The 23,071-nt window shown below is 47.7% G+C and overlaps 1 protein-coding gene and 1 long non-coding RNA gene across 3 annotated transcripts; both read left to right on the forward strand.

Annotated features, from left to right (window-relative positions):
* Positions 1–3,782: 3,782 nt before the first annotated feature.
* Positions 3,783–13,946, forward strand: LOC125537683 (uncharacterized protein At2g33490-like). Of its 2 annotated transcripts, none has more exons than XM_048701008.1 (11): positions 3,783–4,054; positions 5,362–5,434; positions 5,559–5,636; positions 6,005–6,066; positions 6,177–6,245; positions 6,444–6,472; positions 6,553–6,760; positions 6,857–7,072; positions 9,587–9,640; positions 12,434–13,394; positions 13,797–13,946. In XM_048701008.1, exons 1-11 carry the CDS (start codon positions 3,941–3,943, stop codon positions 13,805–13,807), a joined length of 1,875 nt encoding a protein of 624 aa, XP_048556965.1. In that variant the 5' UTR covers positions 3,783–3,940; the 3' UTR covers positions 13,808–13,946. The 2 variants fall into 2 exon arrangements, with proteins under 2 accessions (XP_048556965.1, XP_048556966.1); XM_048701009.1 differs by lacking the exon at positions 3,783–4,054 and adding an exon at positions 4,069–5,259.
* Positions 13,947–19,637: 5,691 nt separating this feature from the next.
* On the forward strand, positions 19,638–22,790 carry LOC125537686. The gene is made up of 2 exons (XR_007296054.1): positions 19,638–20,337; positions 20,429–22,790. It is a non-coding gene; the product is annotated as an uncharacterized LOC125537686 (long non-coding RNA).
* Positions 22,791–23,071: the final 281 nt, after the last annotated feature.

Below are 23,071 nucleotides of genomic sequence, written 5' to 3' on the forward strand. Positions count from 1 at the left end.
GGGAAGGGACCAGCCCCTAGGTGGGCTGGTGCGCCTCCCACAAGAGTCCCAAGGCGTAGGGAAGGGGAGAAGGGGGAAACCCTAGGCTCAGATGGGCCTAAGGCCCACCTAGGGTGCGCCCCCTCTACCCCCCCTCTGGATGCCCCCCTAGATGCATCTAGGGCTGGCCGCCACCCCTAGGGGGGGACCCTAGATGGGGGCGCAGCCCCTCCCCTCCCCCTATATATAGTGGGGGTTTTGGGGTTGCCAATGACGCGAGTCTCCCTCTCTCTTGGCGCAACCCTACCCCTCACCCTCCTCGTCTCTCGCAGTGCTTGGCGAAGCCCTGCTGGAGTGGCACGCTCCTCCACCACCACCACGCCGTCGTGCTGCTGCTGGAAGGAGTCTTCCCCAACCTCTCCCTCTCCCCTTGCTGGATCAAGGCGCGGGAGACGTCACCGAGCTACACGTGTGTTGAACGCGGAGGCACCATTGTTTGGTGCTTAGATCGGATTCGGTCGCGATCTGAATCGCTTCGTGTACGACTCCTTCATCCGCGTTCTTTAACGCTTCCATTTCGCGATCTTCAAGGGTATGAAGATACACTCCCCTCTCTCTCGTTGCTAGTCTCTCCATAGATTGATCTTGGTGATGCGTAGAAAAATTTTAATTTCTACAACGATCCCCAACACCAAGTACCTCAGGGCTCACCCAAACTTCGATGTGGGCGGTGATAAGGTTCAGTCCTCATCGAGCTTGTGTTGGAAATATGCCCTAGAGACAGTAATAAATTGTTTATTATCGTATTTCCTTGTTCATGATAAAGGTTTATTATTCATGCTAGAATTGTATTGACCGGAAACTTAAATGCATGTGTGAATACATAAACAAATACTATGTCCCTAGTGAGCCTCTACTAGACTAGCTCGTTGATCAAAGATGGTTAAGGTTTCCTAACCAAAGACATGAGTTGTCATTTGATAATGGGATCACATCATTAGGAGAATGATGTGATGGACAAGACCCAACCGTAAGCTTAGCATTCAATCGTAGCACTTGAGTTTATTGCTATAGTTTTTTTTGAATTTTCACCGGGGGGAGAAGTAATCCTCCCCACCCGAATTGTATTCATTTGCTGCCTATAGGCTTTGCAGCCTAAAACAAGATAGGGTTAAAGTGAACCAGAAGTACAGGGGGCACAGGAAGAATAAATAAAGCAAAAACAACACATGTCGAGGGGGACACAACACAACAGGGGGCACCACGGGGCGCTTGAACTGCGGCGGCAAGCTGAGACTAAGCCTTGACACTGCACCGTCGACGTCGTCGAAAAACACCGGGCAACCAAGACTGCACAACGCCATGACACCACCTGTGTCATGGGGTACGTTCGAACGGTCATGTCGGGCCAAGACGACGCCACGACACCTTTATGCCACCGACATAGTCAAAGGGCATCACCAAGCATAGAACTCCACAGAGCGCACCCAAAACATCACAACAAGGGGCACCACGGGCGCTCGAACTGCAGCGGCGAGCCAAGACTAAACCACGACACTGCACCATCGACGCAATCGAAAAGCACCGGGGCAACCAAGACTACACAACGCCGCGACACCACCTATGTCATGGGGTACATTCAAACGGTCATGCCAGGCCGAGACGACGCCAGAACACCTGTGTGCCATCGGCGTAGTCGAAGGGCATCACCAAGCATAGAACTCCACAGAGCACACCCAAAACATCACAAGACCGGGGGATGAAAACAACGTCATCAAGATGGAAACGAGGGGAAGCATCGCCGCTGTCTCGGTCAGTAGCAGCTGGCCGACCATGGATTTCTCCCAAACCCCGGTCACATCCTCCCTCCGACGAGACGCAGAGCAGCCGCCAATAGCGCCGGGCAGCGCTAGGATGGACGGCCCCAGATCCAGGTGAATCCAACCAGCAGCGACGTCGACATGCACCCTTGATGCCAAGGCCACCAGTGAGGACCACTGGTGCGGCGCCCCCTGCAGGTGAAGCCACGAGACAGCGACAACCCACCGGGGGATCTGGGAGGTGGAGGGCTCCCAAGATGTAGGAGCCATGACGCCACCTTCGTTTGGCGAGTGCGCGAAGGAGGACGGCGACAACAGAACGGGCGGTGGCGGAGCACGGGACGGGCGCGCAGGGGCAAAGACATCCAGATCGGACTCTGCCATGGCTGATCCAACACGAAGAAGGTCGGGGACGGAGGCACCCTCCAACGGCAAGGCCCGGCGCGGACATGGCCCAAAAGGACAGGGAAATGCCTGGCCATCCGCCACGAGAGGAGAGCCAGCACGGGCAGCATGTCAGAGGCACGAACGCGAAGGGAAAACCACCGGTCGTGGGCGCCGCCGGAGCCAGCTCGCAGAGCAGGATGGGGAGGTGGTCGATGCCGACGATGGAGAGGGACGAGACCAGCCAGGGAGCAAGCCGAAGCCGGGGCAGCCAAGCAGGAGGCCTGCGGGACCGGATCCGGCCACGGACAGCACCCCCGAGCAGGAGGAGGGGCGGATCCGGAGGCTAGCATGCCAGATCCGGCACGGGAGAGGGTGGGAGAGACCGGCTCAGAGGGCCCGCCATGGCCATGTCGACGGAGCTATGGTTGGATTTGAAGGAGCAGGTGGGGTGGTCTAGACGGGAGGTACCTCGCCGCCGCCGTCCGCCGCTAGGCTTCGCCTCGCGGCCTCCTCCGGCGACGGCGAGGGGAGGGAGTGGTGGAGAAGGGCGAAGGGTAGGTGGTGGCGGCGGCCTCCGGAGTCGCCCGAGGAGAGCGACCCGGGAGGCAGGGTTTTTTCCGATATGTTCAGGGGAGAGCTTGTCAAGTGTCTATTCCTAAGACCAGGAGATCATGCAACCCCAGATACCGAAGGAATACCTTGTGTGCTATCAAACGTCACTTCGTAACTAGATGATCATAAAGATGCTCTATAAGTATCTCCAAAGGTGTCTGTTGGGCTGGCATGGATCGAGACTGTGATTTGTCACTCCGTGTGACAGAGAGATATCTCTGGGCCCTCTCGGTAATACAACATCGTGAAGAGCTTGCAAGCAATGTGGCTAATGAGTTAGTCATGAGTTCTTATATTACGGAACGAGTAAAGAGACTTGTCAGTAACGAGATTGAAGTAGGTATGGAGATACCGACGATCGAATCTCGGGTAATTAACATATCGATGTACAAAGGGAATTGCATACGGCATTAACTGAATCCTTGACATCGTGGTTCATCCGATAAAAGATCTTTGTGTAATATGTAGGAACCAATATGGGTATCTAGGTTCCTCTGTTGGTTATTGACCGGAGAGGTGTCTCGGTCATGTCTAAATAATTCTTGAACCCATAGGGTCCACACGCTTAATGTTTGGTGACGCTAGAGTAATATTGGGATATGCATGTTAGTGACTGGATGTTGTTCGGAGTCTTGGATGAGATCCCGGACGTCACAAGGAGCTCCGGTATGGTCCAGAGATAAAGATCTTTTTCAAAGTTCTAGAAAAAGTTTCAGTTTTTTCGAAGAGCTTCTATAAGGTTGCGGAAATTTTTAAAGAAGTCCAAAAGTCCACCAAGAGTTCCACCACGTCTTAAGGTTCATCATGGACTGAGGGGAGGCGAAGGTTGCGGAAATAATACCCCATTGTTTTACAGTTTGTTCTCATCTTCCCATTTATTGAGCGAGGGGATATTCTCTCTCTTTTTTCTGGTCAAACTGGTTGCGTCAGGTCAAACATGGACCAAATTGTTTATAATTATTTTCCGTTCCCAAAACACCAGTAGCATCTCCATAAAGGAAGACATCGTATTCTCCCTCCTCCATTTCTGGTCTTCCGAAATCCATCCTGTCAAACAAGAAACAAACCTCCTCTTTCTCCCTCCTCTCCCCTCTTCGAATCATCGCCGGGGCGCGAATTGGCGCTGGTTTCTGGATTCGACGATGAAATCGCCATTGCGCAAGTTCCGGGGCCTCGCCCTCCCCCACCACCACAAGGAGAAGAAGGACCAACGGCCGCCGCCCGCCAAGCTCGACAACCTCGTCGACGCCGCCCAGGTTTCGCCGACTCCCTACTCTGACTACGATTTCTTTTCCCGGAATCATCACGCGCTGCTGGTTTGGAATACGCCCTTAAATTGGATCGCGAGGGGCTTGGCCGATCGAGAAGTCAGCGGTATTGCCGGGCTGTTCCTATTTTGTTTTTGTGTGTATATCGGTCCTTGTTGGCTGCGGTGAATTCTTTTTGCTCGTGGCGATTCTGTGAGATCGAAGGGAATCAAACTCCAGCGAGGGATACAGAGATCGTTTTTTTTTCTCTTCGTCTGCCTTTCTTCTTCTACGCGTGAGGATGAACAAAGCAAGAGTTCTATGCGACTGCTGTAACGATATTTTTTATATTTCTATAATATGTGAAATTTGTGAGAGCTGATTGTTTTATGTGTTATTCTGGCTGTTACACGCGTTTGATATTTGTGGCTTGGCTCTGCTGGTCAAAGTCTACGGCAGGAAACTTTTATTGGAGAAAGGTGCTATCTGGAACGAGTCTCGGGTCAGCAATTCAAAGTCATTAGTGGAGTAATTTTTTATACGCGATAAACTTAACTTGGCTGATGATTGTTATATACTTATCAAATTATCAAAATATGTAGTGTTTGCTGCTGATTATATATACAGGATTAATATAAAAAAATCTTTTATATTAGGGAGTAATGGCTGCTGAGTCATACCAGCATCGTCCATTTCAACAGCAATGTAGTCAGTCCAACTTAGATGAAAGTGATTGAATCGTTGATAGATGCTTGAAAGGGACTACGGGATTTTAGTCATGGCTAGAGTTGTAGAGCAGCACGGTGGATGAGTGCAGTGCTCTGATTAATCCGCAAGAAGTATTTTATTTCATTTAGTTTTTCTTTTTGATGTTTTGGGATAAAGAATAAAAAGTTGACGCTTTTGCACGCGGCGATAATGAAGGAGAAGATTTAAGCATGCCAATGTTAAATGTAGGATGGTTTGTTTTTGTATGCTGGTTCGTTTCGCTAGAAGGCTACCACTGCCATTTGTCATTCGCCGATGGGGCATGTTGCTAGCAAGCAGTGAATCTCAAAGCTGTTGACGATATACTATTTGCTCATCTACTTTGCCCTTGTAGGATCAAAACTTCAAATATCTATATGAAGTGGGCCAAACCTTAGCTTTTGTGCAACATGATCTAATGGATCCAGACTGCCAAACTCCTGTCAGAATGGTTTTTCCTGCTATTTGTTAGTGCTCACAGTTCACCTGTCACTGACATGTGCAAAGATTATCAGTCTGATGGAAATATGTTTTTGTAACCCAACTTATGTGAGGTTCTTATTTTGCAGGAGATGGAGGAAATGAGAACTTGTTATGATAGCTTGCTTTCGGCTGCAGCTGCAACAACAAATAGTGTATATGGTATGCTATAACATTTCTTTGATATAGTAATTTTTAATGGGACAACGGTGCCCAAGTAACTTCTAATAGAGTGTGTACTTGTGTAATAGTACTTTCATAATTCATTGTGATCAAATGTACACAGAGTTTGCAGAAGCTATGGAAGAAATGGGAACTTGCTTACTTGAGAAAACTGCATTGGATTGCGATGATGATGACAGTGGTGAGTTGTCTGAATTTATAAGCACATATTATGTGGAAACTTGCATTCCTGGATTTATTCTTTGCAGTTTTTGCAGCAAAGGACATTTCTTGATTAATAAAGCTAACTCTGTTATGTTTCATGTTACTGTTTTTTTTCTTCGTCAAAATTACCAGATCCTTCATGAAAAACAAATACCCCTGATGCTACTTTTTCTATGCATTTGATTATTCTAGATCTGTCCATTCGTTTTCTTATGGAACAAGGTGATAGTCGGATTTCAGTGAATCGAGAGCAAAATTCTTGTGTTGTTTGTTTTGGAGGTCTACTTCCTTAGTCATAGAAGTATTTGGTCCTCTTGCGTTATTCATGTGGTCTTTTACCTGCAGGCAGGGTGCTGATGATGCTAGGAAAGGCTCAATTCGAACTACAAAAGTTTGTGGATAACTATGTAAATTTTCTTTCTACCTTAGTAACATTGAACTGAAACAGTCTTAGAAGTTGCCATACTGTCATCTTCCATGTACTGTAATACTCTGACCTGTAATGTTATTTTTTCAGCGCACAAATATCATAAATACAATCACAAACCCTTCAGAGTCTCTTCTCAAGGAGCTACAAGTTGTAGAGGTTTGATCTTTTTGGCTGTGGTTGTCTCAACTTAATTAATACAATTAGTTGCTACCTTCACATTTCGTAATGTCATTCCAATTTAGTGTTCGTGTTGTAATTACATCATTTCAGAATACTAACTAACTAATTGAATTCCTTTTATACTTCAATTTATGAAACCATGACACGCTGTCCCTTTCATTCTTACTGATGCAGGAAATGAAGGACCACTGTGATCAGAAAAGGTACAAACTTTACCTTGAATTTATCACATTTACCTTTTCTCTCTTCAAGTTCTAAAAAATGTGTTTTTTTTTTGCTTCAGAGAGGAATATGAAACCATGCGGTCAGCCTATAAAGATAAAGGACGATCAAGGCATCCCAAAACTGAAACATTCTCCCCAGAACAATTGCAAGCGTCCTATCTCGAGTACCAAGAAGATGCAACATTATTCATATTTCGCATGAAATCATTGAAGCAAGGTCAATTCTTGAGTATTTTAACACAGGCTGCTCGCCATCATGCTGCTCAGGTACTTTAACTCTTCTTCACAGGAGCTATTAATAATTTAATATGGTTCATACGGTGGTATACACTATAATCATCTCATAATTGTTTGAACTTTCAGTTGAGTTTTTTCAGGAAAGGGTTGAAGTATCTAGAGGCTCTAGAACCTCATGTAAAAGCAGTTGCTGAGAAGCAGCACATTGATTATCACTTCAGTGGACTAGATGATGACACTGATAATGATGATTACAGCTCTTACCAGGACAATCATAGTGAGGGCAGTGAGTTGAGTTTTGACTACGGGATAAACTTTCCTGCTTCCAGGAGTTCAATGGATGTAAGCTAACCTTTTCCCAACTCGTCCATTCAATCGTTATTTGACTCATCTACTAAAAACTTCATCTATTCTCACTTTGTACTATACCAGTATCCAGTATCTCCTAATATGAGCACTTTGCGAAGATTTATCTGTGCTGGTCAATACTCAAGTTTTTTTGTGACTGCATAGTCTGTTTCTTTCGGTGTCAGTTAGTAGTTGTGGCACTCCCCTTGGCCAGCTTCCTAACATGAGGTTTTGATGCTGTGATGCTGGAGAGCAGCATACAATTGGATAATGGGGTGAGAGGGGAGAAGAGGGATGAGGAGCAAAATTCGTATTGCTTCAGAACAAAAGATTACAGTCGTCTCTCTTCATACAGTGCCCATGTTTTAAAGTGGCATGCCTGTTTAGACCAAGAAACCAACTAGGACTTCTGCTTGCTGATTACAACTATGTCTTTTGTAATCTATGGGCTCCAGCTCTGAGCCGACTCAAACACCAACTCCTGCCTCTGCTCAGCTCCCTAGCCTGCTGAACTTCTGTCGCAACATGTGAATTGCATGCCGCAGCAATGTGAATTTTTACTGCTATAGCCTGTGTTCTTCTGTAATCTTTTCCACATAACAAAAGAATACTTAGGAAGAATTAGATGGGCCTGCCACTTGATCATAAAAGAAAAGAAAAAGGTTCATGAGGATTGCATCTAATGGTAACGAACTAACATCAGGAGAAACTATGCTGCTGATAATCATTTCATTTTGTTAAATTTTAACCGGTAACTGTTGTAAAGGTAATTGGTTTTCAGAGTGCTTCCTGTTGATGCTAATTTTAATCAGAAAGCCAGTTCTTGGCTTTTCCCTAATTCCTGTTTTCTAGACCATTTTTGGTTACCATGGCCAAATGAGCCAAAGAACTACCATCCCAGAACTTCTGAAAAACTGGATCTAAGAATAGGCTGGTAACTGTATGGTTAGATGTGTATCGCTCTAGAGCAGCAGTGGTGGTGGCCTGTATGTATGCTCAAAGTGTGATAGTGCTGGGGTTTCCACATGAGTTTAAAGTGCACAGTAGAAACATATATTAGTTGAGGTTCCAAATATAATAACGCCACGTTAAACATTTTAGGCGAGGATAGGACTGAAGCCCAAATAAGTTGGTACTCATTTGTAAGCCAGTTCAGCATGTGCTGCTTGGACTGTGGTCTCTGGTGGCATTCATGAGTGCAGTGCATTGAATATGAAAACTTGTTTTTATATTCTAGAATGGAGTGTTGCTAGGCCTCAATTTGCTTGCGGTTGAGGGCTGGCCTCACTGTATTGTGCTCATGGATTGTTTCTTCTAATTAGAAAGAGTAAATTGCTGGAAGGCACAACTCTAGGGGCTAATAACGCAGAACCATAACTCTAGGGGTTTTGAACTGATACTCCAGACTCTGGGGGTAAGTAATAACTAAAAAGAACTCATAATCATGTTGAACTGTTGATTAGTTAGCTGAAGAGAAAACTGGCAGGCGGCACCCACATGTGACAGACTAAGGCACTGGCTCGGCTCACTTTCGGCTTGACCCATTAGTTGACCTCGGCTTGAGCCGGAACCGAAGCTGAGCTGGTTCTATTTTTGCCATATTAGACTGAATTACTAGTTTTTTTTTCTTCAGTTTTTTGGTATTTTTGTGGTGATTTTTTCTTCAGATTTTTGGGTTCTTTTTTCGAATTTACAAAATAGGTCGGCACTTTCAAATAGCTGAGCAAAATATGCTGAAATTTGTCTAGAATGCTCAGGAAACTAGATGAATTACTATCTTTTTCAGATCATTTCTCAAAAGTATGATTTTTTTCAGAAGAGCTCACCTACCGGCTGAAGCCGAAAATGTGCCGAACAACTGCCATAGTCAATGCCATGCCGCCCTGTCTATTAGTCTATTAGAGTTCGCTTTAACCGACTAATTGAGATGATTATGTTTTTTTTTACTGCTTGCCCCTTGAGTCTAGAGTATCAGTTAAAAATACCAGGGTTGTAGTTTTGTGTTACTACAGCCCCTAGACTCGTGTTTTGGTTGATTTTTCTTTTCTCCTGGCAACTTTCAGCAAATTAAACACTACTTTCGCGCTAAATATCAACGACTTATCTATTTTGCTTTGAAAAACTTTGCTGTTATGGTCCACCATAGCTGTTTACAAATCGCATTGATATTTGGTAGTAAATTGGGGATAACTGAGGTGAATTTGCGGGAGAGCAGAATCAGAGATACGGAGCAGAGGTGCCAAATGAGAGGAACACGATACTTCTGATCTGGTCTGTCCTTTCTAGCAAACGTTCTTGTGCTCCTTTTATGTGCCATCCCACATACCTGGGCTTGGTGATCCCCGAGTCTATACGGCAGCACAGCTCAATTCCATTCCTGGGCAGATGCATCACAGTGCTCACCCAGACTTTCCATTCCCATGTTTTAACTAAAGAATGTTAAAATGCTTGTCCTATCTCCTTTTTTATTATCCTTTAAGTTCTAAACATCATTTATTTTGTCTGTAGTTGGATCAGTCTAATATGGCGAGTCCCACGAAACCTCTGAAGGAACATGAGCAGGTAATCCTTGAACTTCTAGTCATGCTACCCTTGCCATTCCATGGTCAACGAGTTACATGCTGGTTACAAGCATTCTCTTAAGGAAACGTGTAGCCATGGTATGTGCTGCCACATGGTTGTCTAGGTTAACCTGAAGTGGACCTGTTTCCATATCAAGTTACTACCTCCGTCACGGTTTAGAAGGCGCGCTTGAAAATTCTCTGGGACCTAGGTGGTTATCTATTGGTTGTGAGATGGGCTAAAAAATAGCATTCACACTACGCATGCATATAGAAATAGTATATGTTATGGCGCTGCTAGAAGGAGGGCGCAAGAAGGCCGGCCGGGGGCCTTTTGCCCACGGCCGGGCAAGATGGAAGGATTTCCTTCTTAATTCTTGCTTGATTAGATTGATACATCTCCTCTCTTTATATAGAGAGGTTTACTTGACTCCCAAGCAAGGCTTACTTGACCCCTAAGAAAGCGACTCTTATCTCTAATTAACCCTAAGACTAACAGGCCCATTAGGCCCATTACGTACTCTAACACTACACCCCACCTGGACATGCAGCTTGTCCTCAAGCTGCAGCCTAACCAACTTATAACCATGACTCGACGCAACCCAAACCTAACACCTAAAAACAAGCCTTTTACATCTCGGCTTGTTTTATTATTCTCAACCTGAAATGGACTGGGACGATTTATTTTGGACCTCTTAACAAAAAGTGGATACCATCCGCACGTCGGACGTGCACGTGTACAGCCACCTGGATCCCATGGACACCATCTGGACAAAAGGAGTGCATGTGTATGGCCACCTGGAAGTGGTCGCAAGAGTGACCAGCAGAGGCGCCCTTGCGGCGCCCGGTGACGGAATGCAGTGGTGCTACGTGGTGCGTTGTTGTCGGTGACACCATGCCTTCTTCCTGCCGGACGGCTGTTGGTCTGCACCGCACAGGGAAGAGTGGGGGGCTTGCGATGGAGAATGACGAGGAGGGGTGCGCCCCCCCAACCGCCAATGTCGCAGACTTGGAGGTCGCTGCCCGTGGGGAAAACAGCATGCCCGCTGCCTGTGGGGGAAACCGCATGCCCAAGATCCCCGGCGGAGCGAATGAGATCGAGGTCCTTTGCGCAGCGAAGGGCAACTTGGAGGAGCGGCAGCTGCAGACCACGCATCTCCCGCACACGCCGACGCGCTAGGAGGCCGCGCGCAGTAGCCTGCAGCCTCACCGCCGCCGACACGTGGCGGGTAGCGATCCAAGACGGAAGCGGTGACGGCGACGGCGGGGACTGGACTTGGTGGAGCGGGACTCCCGCCGGCGCGGTCGATGCGGGGCCGGAGCTAACCGGCGGTGGCTGCGGCAGCGGCTGCGGCGGTGGCGCACCGGGCAGCGGCAGCGGCTGCTGCGGCGGAGGCCGGCAGGAGCGGTGGCTGCCAATGCAGCCAGGGCTGAGCGGTGGTGGCGATGGATGGCAGCTGCAGTGGCCCGGCGAGCGCGGCGAAGGCCGCCTGGTGCGGCGGCTGCCACGACAGCCAGGACGGGGCGATGGATGGCAGCTGCAGTGGCCCGGCGAGCGCGGCGAAGGCCGCCTGGTGCGGCGGCTGCCACGATAGCCAGGACGGGGCGATGGATGGCAGCTGCAGCGGCTGCTGCAGCAGCCCGGCGAGCGCGGCGGGGGCCGCTTGGTGCGGCGGCTGCCACGGCAGCCACGGCGGCGCGGTGGCGGTGATGGGCGGCGCAGCCGGGTGCGGCCCATAGGACCCGGCCAAGAACAGGTGGATCTCCTGGACTGCCTGTGTTAGGTCCCGCAGCGCCCCGGACACCTCCGGGGTGAGGACGACGGGGGCGGGCGCGACGGAGGATCCCGGCGCGGGCAGGAGCGGGGCGACGGTCGTGACCGGCAGCGGAAGAGATGGGTTGGGCGGCGGTGAAGACATGATCGAACCGAAGCTAGCTGATACCAAATTGTTATGGCGCTGCTAGAAGGAGGGCGCAAGAAGGCCGGCCGGGGGCCTTTTGCCCACGGCCGGGCAAGATGGAAGGATTTCCTTCTTAATTCTTGCTTGATTAGATTGATACATCTCCTCTCTTTATATAGAGAGGTTTACTTGACTCCCAGGCAAGGCTTACTTGACCCCTAAGAAAGCGACTCTTATCTCTAATTAACCCTAAGACTAACGGGCCCATTAGGCCCATTACGTACTCTAACAGTATATCGGAGTACTAATTAGCTACTAGAAATAAATGCAATGCGCCCTAAACCTTGTCTATTATGGAAACGCACGCAAATTTAACTGTGCCTTCTAAACTGTGACGGAGGGAGTACTGCCGTATCAGTTCTTTTTCCTTTTTTTTGGGATGAGAGTTTTGGGGCATTGATATTTTGGTTGAAGTGACGTTCAGTTTTTGCTGGTGATAAATATTTCTGATATAGACTCTTCACAATTTTCTATATAGATCACCTGCTTGAAGCAAACTGTCATCATCTTTTTAGCCTACAGATTGCCGTCATTTTTTTTGTCAGTGGTGTGTGCCTATACTGGGAACTATTGATTATAGTTGTACAAAATGTCATTCCGTATAATATCACTCAATGAAGCACACTAATCTGAACTTCCTTGCTATATAAGGTTTAAATAACAGTGTGATAATCAGATTGGGATTTGTGTATGGTCCTTGCTTCCTTCGCTTGTTCCAGTCCTTGTTTTTTTTTACTATTTTTATACTCCTGCTCTCTTGTTATTTAAGTCTGACGGTGCAGCATTTTGAGTGTGTCCTGAAGTTCTTTTAATTGTCATTTGTTCACTTACAGGAACATGCCAAACAAAGAGAGACTGATTTTGCAGCTCCTCGAGTGAAGCCTGAGTTTGGTACTCAATCAGCACCAATTTTTGCTGATAATGTGCTTGATCCATCTGTGAGGCTTCGCAAGTTGAATTCTCCAATGTTCTCGAGCCCACTACAGTCAAGTAGAACAAACTATTCCTACAAACTCCCGACACCAGCTGATGATAAAATCTCCACTTCAGCAGACACCAACAGATCACCTCATTCAGACAAACCAGAGAGTTCACATGTGGCAGCAAATTTGTGGCATTCCTCTCCGCTCGTGAAAGATTATAAGCCGAGCTCCTTGTATAGCGGGCCTGTTAAGATGCCATCAAGTACTGAGAGGAGATCATCACCATTAGTTTATTCCTACTCCACTTCAGATTCTAAGAAAATGAAGAGGGAATCTTTTTCTGGCCCAATTCCTAGTAAAGCAGGACTAAGCAAACCCTTGTTTTCAGCTGCTGGTCACAGAGCATCAGTAAATTATCCTCCTCGTGTTATGTCAACAAAATCACATGGACCAGGTTCTCTTCCATCTGTGGCTCCAAAAGTCCCTAGGATAACTTCACTGCCAACAACATCCCCCAGAATTAGTGAGCTTCATGAGCTGCCTAGGCCTCCTGCAGCTTTAGACACTCTCCGGCCTGGTTTGGTTGGATATTCTGGTCCTTTGGTATCAAGGCGGCAAATTCCTACCCGTGCCTCCCCACCGTCAAATACAGCATCACCGCTTCCACGACCACCTGCTGCCATGACTCGCAGCTATTCTATACCTTCAAACAGCCAAAGAACACCTATTATTACTGTGAATAAGTTGTTGGAGTCTAGGCATAGCAGAGAGAGCAGCGAAGTGTCCTCGCCCCCACTAACACCTATATCTTTGGCAGATGTTTCCCGCAAAGCAATAGCAGAAACAACTATAGACACCAGAAGGATGAAGGGTAAGTTTCTACTGCTAAATAATTGGTTTCACACATATTTATCTCTAGATAATAATTTCATGTTTAAACCTCACCATAGATTTCTGTTCTGAACTGTACCTTAAGTGTTGGTTTTACTCCATTATTGTTTTCGATCATCTCACTGCGATATGTTTTCCATTTTTAGATATCTGCTCTTTTCAATGGTTTCATTGGTTTTGATCATGGCATTGTGAGTAGTTTTAGGCAAAGTATTTAGATCATACTATACTTCACAACTTCACATGTGAATGAAATGCAATCCACTCATGATTTTTTTTGCAAGATTCCAAGATTCAGATATATTCAGTATTTTACTGCACAAATGCTACTACACACAATGTATAATGCCATGTCTAACTATACTCTATCCTTTGATTGCAGAAACCTCGTGAGCACTCACACATCCAAACCTGTTTATAATTGTAGGCAATTTTGTACGTAAGTAGTTTGCATTCTTGGTTTTCTTCAATAGTCTTTGGTGTATTTTGTGAAACAAAAAGGTGAAATAAAGATAGCAATATTTTACCTTCATTCACATATGAAAGACTTCCTATCCTTGGCTTATTTATTTGGCCTGCTTATTGGATTATTTTTACTCCATGGCTTGCATATCTGAAGTATTTATTGGATTTAGGTGTATCTGTCCACCATTGTCCTTGTTTGCACAGAGATTCAGTTTTTCAAAGTGCGGGATGATATATAACTCGAATGGTTAAATTATTGTTTCTTTAATCAGTGGATATATATATATATATATATATATATATATATATATATAAGAACCTCACTTCACAATTATGCGGTCTACTAAAAACAAATTTGTGCCAAGTTCAAAAAACAAATCTGTGCTGACATAAGCCTGTTTTTGTGCTAATTATATATACATGATAATGATTTGATGTTCTCCTAACATAGTACTGATGGTCCATTCGTCCTGAGCTGAATTCGTGGTGGGTTTTTAAGTAAAAAATAGCACATGATGGAGCTAGACTATAAATGGGACGCGTCGTTTCCATGATTGTGATCCAAAGTCTAATAATTGGGCGTTGTGAGTCAAAGGTTGGGTATAGCTTTGAGCTTCTTTTTTTTCTTTTTTTCTTTTTGCGAATCAAAGGACTCACATTAATTGGTAGGAATATGCTTACAATCCTTCAAAAGGAGCTGAAAAATCAGGGGAGGTGCATCCAAGATCAAAATCGACCTATTCGCACGACATATTGCAGATTTAGCTAACCCATGAGCCACCTAACATCTCTGAAGCGTGAAGAGAGCCTCCAGACTTCTCGGTACCGGAAGCACGCCGGCGACCTAGAGCGCGTTTGGATTCCCTCGGCTCCGCGCCGGAGTGAAAGTGACAATCCAATTTTAATTTGCGGAGCTGATAAATCGCCGCTCCGCTGCCGAACAGGCGCCTAATCTCACTGCCTTGGATCAACGAGCGGGCGACATTGGAACAGTTCGGCTCCAGGATGCAATGCATGTCAGCACGTTCAGAAGGCAGTCTTTTGTCCCTTCCACGCATGCCAAGCGCTCAGCCACTTTGACTCGTACCACCCGGAACAGCCGCTGCTAGCAACACTTCGCCTCTACAGTTTTGCACCACCTCATCTTTGCTATAGAGCTAGCATCAACATTTTAATAGATGAGGCAAATCTTTGAAAAAAAAATCTTTGCCCTTCCGTCCGGGGGAGGAGACTGAGCATCTTCTGGTGCCAACAGTCTATGTTTTTCTATCGGGCGCTGCTACGGATCAACCGACTGATTTCCTGGGAAATCAGTCGGGTCAGAAGCCGTCCGATCCATCTTGTCTAAGCCGTTAGATGGGTCAACGCTTCATCGTCCACCTTGCTTCCCCCGAGCACACTCAGCGACGCATGGTTCATCGCTTCCTTCCTCGCCCGAGCACACGCCGTAGTTTGCTGTTACGTCCCCCGACAGTAGCAACGCTGGCGAGGGCTACATCCCAGCACATGCGGCCGCGACATATGCATCGCAGCACGAGGCGGCGATGCAGCGTCGGAGGCAGCGCGTCGGCCATGACCATGACGGAAGCTGCAACGCGTCTGGGACGCTGCGCCGGCGGTGACCATAGATGAAGGTGCGGCGCAGTGCTCGCTACTGATGCTATGCAGCACCGGCGATGACCTGCGGATGCTGTGATGCAGCACCGGCGGCGGCGATGGACGAAGCTGCGACGCGGCGCTGGGAGTTGCTGCTATGCAGCGCCAGCGGCGGCCATGGACGAATCTACGACACGGCGCTGGGAGTTGCTGCTATGCAGCACCGGCGGCGGCCATGGACGAAGCTGGGACGCGGGGCGGGGAATTGCTGCTATGCAGCGCCGGCGACGACAGATGTTGCAACGCCGCACGCGGCAGCTATGACGGGACCTATGAGGCAGTGCGGCGGCCATGACTGCAGCTGCAACGCAGCACGTGGGGGAGGGGGGTGCTGCGATGCAGCGTCGATGGTGACGGGGATGCGGCGATGGAGCACCGACGGCGACGGGTGCTGCAAGCGACGACCATGGCCGAAGCTGCGATTCAGTACGAGGATCTGTTGCTATGCAACTCCGGCGCGGTTCAAATGCAGCCGCGGAGGCGCTTCATTGCAGCCCCTGGCGTGGGATGAATCAAGGCGGCGCCGCCGATGGTCGTCCCCTCCTCCACGGCCGTCGTTGTGGTGTTTGCCTCTTCTCTGCTGCGTGACGAACCAGGGAAAAGAAGAACGGGTGGAGGATTGACTCCGTGAAGAAGATAAGATGAAGGGGGTCGAAGCGGTGGGAGTGCCCCCACAGGGACACGTGGTGAGCAAAGAAAGCAGTTTACGGGAGAGAAAATTCATCGGGCTGAAATTAAACGTTTCCCTTTTTTATCAGTTGCTTTGTGTGGTAGTATGATAGCAACATCCTACAGTCAGAACAGAGCAACACACATGGACTCGTGCTACTAACGAGATAAAAGAAAATCTTTCCTAAGAGAGAAATGATTAGATGAAACAAAGCTTGGAGTTGTAGAGCTGTCAAGCCATTAGTTACGCTATACACACCCTGTAAAAGAAGGGAGTTCGGGAGTGGATCAACAAAAAATAGCCATGTTATCAATTCAATCATCTTGCAATCATCAATTCAAAACATCCACACCTCAAGTTGGAGGGGGCCGCCATATTAACAAGTAGAACTGACCGCATACGTCCACACATGTATTATTAGAACCACTATTAGTTCATCTGTGGCTGTCATGAACGTACGCCGACGATGCAGGCTCATGTGCGCTTGCATCCCTTGTCTAGATGCTAAAAACAACTCTAGCAGAGTTTTCATATTGGCAGCCTTCATAGCGTTTATGGAGGACGCTTCATATGCATTTGAAGGATGACAAGGCGATGTGCATACTCAAAATCCCATACATGTAGCTTAAAAAAGAAATCTCCTGTGGGACCCGTTTATCATTGGCTGCAAGACCTCTTGCTTCTCCACCTCAACAGTGGAAGGTTTCCGCACTAGATTCCAACATGGATCACAACTAGGATTTGAACAACCATAATTGTGATCCCCTACTAGAATTTGTGCCATGGGTTCTTCCTCCTTTTTGAAGTGGCCTCGCAGGCGGGAGAGGCTTTGGCTGCGGTCGAAGAGCGTGGAGCCTCGCTCTTTATAGGTGGGAAGGCGTGAGGGCCTCACGATTAATGGTCGGGCTCACGTCCCATTGCTCGCGTGATTGGCCGATGGGACGGAGCCTCATAATTTCACTTTGGGATCAAGGCAATGTACCATGGTTGAGGGTGACGACTCATTTTCTATGCCCACGGTTTTGACGATGTCCCGTCAAAGGGCTTTTGGCCCACCCATATGTTGTATCTCCTCGGAATCACCTCCAGTTGGCAAGGTCGGGGGCTATTGTCCGTGATACGGAAAACAGGGTCCCCTCGATAAAGCAAGACGGTTCATCCCCATATCCCAGCAACGTGCGTTAGTAGGTGCTACAAAGAGGCGGTACGAATCCGATGTTGGACGATAGAGTCCCCAGGCGCTTTTGACACCACCGTCCCTCCCTGGGGACGGGGGTTATGTGGTGAGCCATACTCGCCATTTGGGTACAAGTGCTTGGTGGGGCGGTGTTGGCAACCCCCCCCCCCTCCCATGGGCTTTCCGGGGTGGCGAGCCCCTACCCACTCCATTCCGCCGACACACTACATTCCACTGACAATGGAAGCCCAGGAGGTACTGTAGGGGTACAACAATGTGGTGACATGGGTGTCCTTTGCCTACCGCTGCCCACCCAGTGGCGGCATGATGGACCCCGTGTGGGCGATGTGCGAAGAGCGCCACCCCATCCCAGTCGGTACACGGGTCGTGGGGGTTTCTTCTTTCGAGTTATATAAGGAAAGACGAAAGGCCGTCCGAGAAAAAGTAAGGGAGAGAAGGTTTAAGAACTCATTGGCCCCGTTGTAAGCGGGAGAGCTCTCGATATACGACAGAAAACACACAAACCAAGAGTAAGGTGTTACACCTCGCGCGGTGACTTGAACCTTGTAAATTGTGTTTGTGTCTCTAAAGTGATTGGAGTGTTTTAACCCCGGGCCGAACAATCTAGGAGATCTCCCTGGTCCCTGCTCTCGGTGATCACCCATCGACAGGTTGTCTCTGCTTGGACAAGGAGACAATTGTGTGAGGACGTCGATCCCTTCTTAAAGGCGTTGCTGCGGAAGAAGTCGACTAAGTTATAGGTCTTCATGTAATATCCTGTAATTTTGCTTAATATATAATAAGAATAGATGTGTGTGTCACAACGATGCAAAGGATGGGGCTTTAACCTCCTGTTCGAAAAAAAAGATGGTATTCTAATTCTTGTTATCTTGATATTTTGCATTCCAAAATGTCAAAATTTTGCGCAAATATTTGCAAGCACACACAATATAGCCTGTTACATACTCCCTCTGGCCAAAAATATAGTGCATATTTAATCTAAAAGAATAGTGTGTATTATTATTAGAGTCAAATATGTAAAATTTGACCAAGTTTTATGGAAAAATTAATTAACATATAGATTACTAAATCAATATTTCTAGATTCATCATGAAATTTGATATTTTTTCTATAAACTTGCTCAAACTTTGTGAAGTTTGACTTCCATAGAAACCAACACGCAGAATCTTATGGACAGAGGGAGTACTATTTAGTATCACTGTTAACCGGTTTTCCAAAATCTCTGCTTCATGAAATCTTTGTTAATTTCACAAAGATTTCACGTGAGTGGTCTACTTGTACGCTAGATGTAGAAAATGAATCTAAGCTGTACTGTTGGAAAACTTTGAAAGAGAAATCCAAGCCCAACTTTCCGCTTCATGATACCGTTGGCTCTAGAAAAGGAACTTTTCCGTGCAAGAAGCCATGGCAGCCATCAAAAGTTGTGATATTCTTCATCCAAAGACTTCGGTTCCTGTCTCCGTCCCGTTGCAAGAATAAGGGCACGCGATCGTTTTTGATTGACACGTAGAAGATGAGGAATGGACAGAAAGTTGTGTGAAGTCAACTGCCCCTTACCAACTTGGTAAGGCCGAGATGCGTTCTGAAAGGGGGAAAACGTTTTCAGAAAGCAAAGTGTAACTTTCATGCACCAGGCATTTGATTGTCGAAACAAATTGCCTGAATATGAACAGTTGGATATTCAGAAACCTTCAGAGTAGCATGAGTTGTTAGGGGACCTCTAATCTCTGTACATCCTAGACGGACTTTCTATTACCACAACAGATAAAAGGATGCATTTATTTATTTAGTGCGAGCAAGATTTCTTAGTTAGTAAGATGAGTTACACAAACCCAAACTGTAGGGAATAATAACTTTAAATAGGCGTGGACGACGCCCCCTCCTCGTCCCCACATCACAAAAGCATAAGGTACTCTGCAAGGTAGATGAGCTCTTCTCCAAAATGATAGTACTACATATCCAAGAGGGAATATATCGAGATTTGCTTTGGATTGCGTGACCACGGCAAACTTTCTGTTTTATTGGAAATGGGAAATCGGAATGATAACTGTTGTGTCGGTATTGTTCTGCAAGTGTATGCACCTCTCGCCATTTAACTGAAAATGTCCATGCCCGGTGGACCTCAGCCTCCGTATCCTTCCCCCTTAGCCTAGTGATCGAACCGAATATATTCCGGTGCCATGAAATATATATGCGTCAACGATCAGTGACCGGTATCTGTCGAGGCTGCGGACGGCGGCAAACTGATAAGTTAGCATCCTAGCTCCCACATTTTGGCTATAAATAGCACGAAACATAAGCCGCAATGCGTCACCAATGTTCAGTAGGAAGAAGAAGCCTGGGAGAAGATGGGTCTTGCATGAGGGCCAGAGCCTGCCTGGTCTGGTAGCCAAGGATGACTTGCCTATATGCTCTTTCAGAAGCCCCGGTTATTACATGGCTGGTTTCGGATGAGTTCCATGATAGGCGGTCACCTTGGCTAGCCTGAGCAGCTCTTGTCTGTCATGGAAGGCCTCTCCTTCTCATTCTCGGCCATTCTATCTCAGGGTCTTAGGACTGTTTGAATTTCAGCTGACAGGTAATATGATTCAATGGCTATTCATGAATATATATGGCCTGTAGTTATTTGTTTCCAGTGCTCCAATGCATCTGCCCCTGCTATCTACGGTGTCCTAGAGAATTGTTGATGTCCTAGAGAACAGTAATTGCCATTTTTCTGCTCTCACAGCTAGCCAAATCATCACAATTATCATAGCCGTTGGATAAGCTAGCTCAATCCACAATACCCGTGCGATCAAGATGTTGAGAGCCTCTCCACTAAACAGCATGCAGTACCCTACGCTTACAATTTAAGTGGGTTTTTAATACTATCATCACCTCCTATTAAGTTCAGACTCATGTATGGTTCGCCCTCTCATCACATGGCAAAGCAACGTGAGTAATACTTATGCTTTCTTATTCGTCCTTCATGGTACAGCTTGTGCATAGAACGTAAGTTAATGTTCAGATTTCTTATTTTGTTCAGGTAGGCCAGACCATGCAAGGGGATAGTACGTTTTATTTTTATTAAACCTTCAATTACTCTGAGCATGTAGACCAATATAGGTCACCATGCGTCATGTCAGCACTTCCTGTTTTGGTTTTTTTTTCTTCTGAAAAGGAGGATGACCCCGGCCAAGACCCTGCTGCACCACGCTGCCGAGACTCCACATCATCGATGCGTGACATGGGACGCCGCTCCACCATTAAAACCGTCCGCTGGTCCCTCGAGCCAATGCACACCTTCAAAAATGACGCCCCAAAAAGAGAACGACACAAGAGCGCCGTCATTATCAGATCGACTGATCAAGGGTTTCTTTCGGAGGTAGCGAGAGGAGTTGGGAGCTTCACCTCGATGATGCCTTCATGAAGGAAGCAACGCCAAAGGCGTCACCATCACCGGCTCCGGCCATCGGCCGAAGACCAGATGTTCATCCAGATCTGTCCCAAGAACATCCAAGCGTACTGGTCGGGACGCGCGAAGGCAAGAGTCCGGATAGGCAAAGCCAAGGTGTGCACGCGCATTAGTCTGGCTAGCGCAAACGTACAAGCATAGTCGAGGGCATGCGACCCTGACAGGGTGACCCGGCCTCTCCTCGCGCAGCGCACCGTATGGAGCGGCACACGCGGGCGCGATCAAAATCACCACATAACGGTGACCCCGGCGCGCCCACGGTCCACCCATTATAGACCCCCTAGGTAGGCCGGGCGTTGTTCGAGCAGATCAGACCGTGCGGAGAGCCCCAGGAAGGCAGCTGCAGGAGTCCAGCACAAAACGGACGGCGCAGAGAGCCTCCTTGCCGAGCAGGTCTCTAGCACTGGTCGGCTGGTGTGAGTGTGACACACGCCCCGCTTGTCGCGAGCAAACCAGTCCGACGCAGGCTGAAGACTCCGACAGACAGGTCCGCCTTTCCCATCGCGCGCGGGGCAACATGCGTAACCTAGCACGATGGCCTAGGTTGCGTCCACGGTCCATCTATCATGAACCCCTGAGGCGACCCGTCTGGATCCGCGCCGTCCGGGCAGATCGATCGGCACGAAAAGCCCAGAGAGGCGCCCGCGGCACGCCACCACACAACGGACGGCGTGTAGGCCCTCCTCGTCCTTGGAGGCTCCCACTAATTTGTACGGATTGGAGCTAGGCATCAATAAATTGAGTTTCGGTGACACAGGATAGGCACAACCGCATAAGACCACCATGGCATGAATGAAAACAAAAAACGAACGGTGCTGCTAGCTGAAGTCATCGCCCGGAACAAACCTGAGAGCAACCGAGGATAGCCTCTTTTTCTTGTATTCCTCCCGAAGCTTGCAACTCAAAACAGACACCGCTGAGAAACGGAGAGAACGCAGACTGCAGCATGCAAGGCTCAAGGAATGCGTACTCATCCCAAGGCAAGAAAGATTCATCCTTCTCGAATCATTACCAATCGGTGGTTCTTTGGTAATTGCGTTCCAGCACACGTCCTTTTTCCTCATGAAGATTCTTGCTGTTGTCCTACTTCGGTTCTTGCAAAGAGCCTCACATGTGGTGTGATTTTCTGCTTGATCATTGTTTCTGAATGCTTAGTTGGAGTTTAAATCCAAATAAACATTCTCTGAAGTTGGTACGGTTTGTATTTTTTGAAGGCAAAAAACTGAAGTTGATAGATTTACGCCCTGTATTCTTTTTCGTGGAAACCTGTTTCAGTGCACAACTTGTTCCCATACCCTGAAGCAAGCGTGTACCCGCCACCGAGCTCACATGGCTACCAGACCCACCTTGGCGAAGAGAACCCTTCCTATAACTGGGCAGGGCAACCGGCTCCATCTGATCGTGGACCTCACTTGTACAGCTACCAAGATGATCCTGACTGCCTCACCTTCCTGAGAGGATGGTATGATGCTTTTTCTGAGCTCATTTCTCTACATAGCATGCATAGTTGGGACATGCAGTTTGTTACTCCCTCCGTTCTAAATTACTCGTCGCAGAAATGGATGTATCTAAAACTAAAATACATCTAGATACATCCATACTTACGACAAGTAATTCAGAACGGAGGGAGTAGTATATATGGGCTTTGTTAGGCCCTGCTACTGGCTGTGCTACTGCTAACCGGTACCCCGTGATGGCTACATGCTTGGCTGGGCTGTGCTGCTGCTGCTTGTTGGAGCAGTGTTGCTACTACTGACTGCTACTACGATTACCTGCTGAGACGTGTGTCTAGCCTTCTCCCCTTGGGTGATTCCCGGGTACTCAAGTTGAACAACTTTGCTTGTGCCTGACTATGGTCTCATCTGTACTCCTGTGTAACTCTAGACATGAGTGAAATAATGAGGCTGCCAGCCGGTTCTTTCTTTGCAAGTTCCGTAGAGCTTGCTGAGCTCCTACTGTACGTTGTGAGAGTGTAATAGTGGTGCAGACGAGACGAGCCGCGCGAGTCTGAAACGACGACAGAAGCGCGCACACGTTTTTTGTCTGTCTGTCCTATAGAGCAGTGGGCGGGCAGCTCGACATGGCTCAGAGGCCACGCCGGCGCAGGGCGCGGCGTGGGTGCGCGCCCGTGCGACCCTGGTGCAGATTACGACGACTCGGCGACTGCACGCCTGACACAGCCGAGTGGGACGGCCGGCCTGCCGCGGCGCATCT

This window comes from Triticum urartu, chromosome 2 (assembly GCF_003073215.2).
Source record: "Triticum urartu cultivar G1812 chromosome 2, Tu2.1, whole genome shotgun sequence".
NCBI lineage: Eukaryota > Viridiplantae > Streptophyta > Magnoliopsida > Poales > Poaceae > Triticum > Triticum urartu.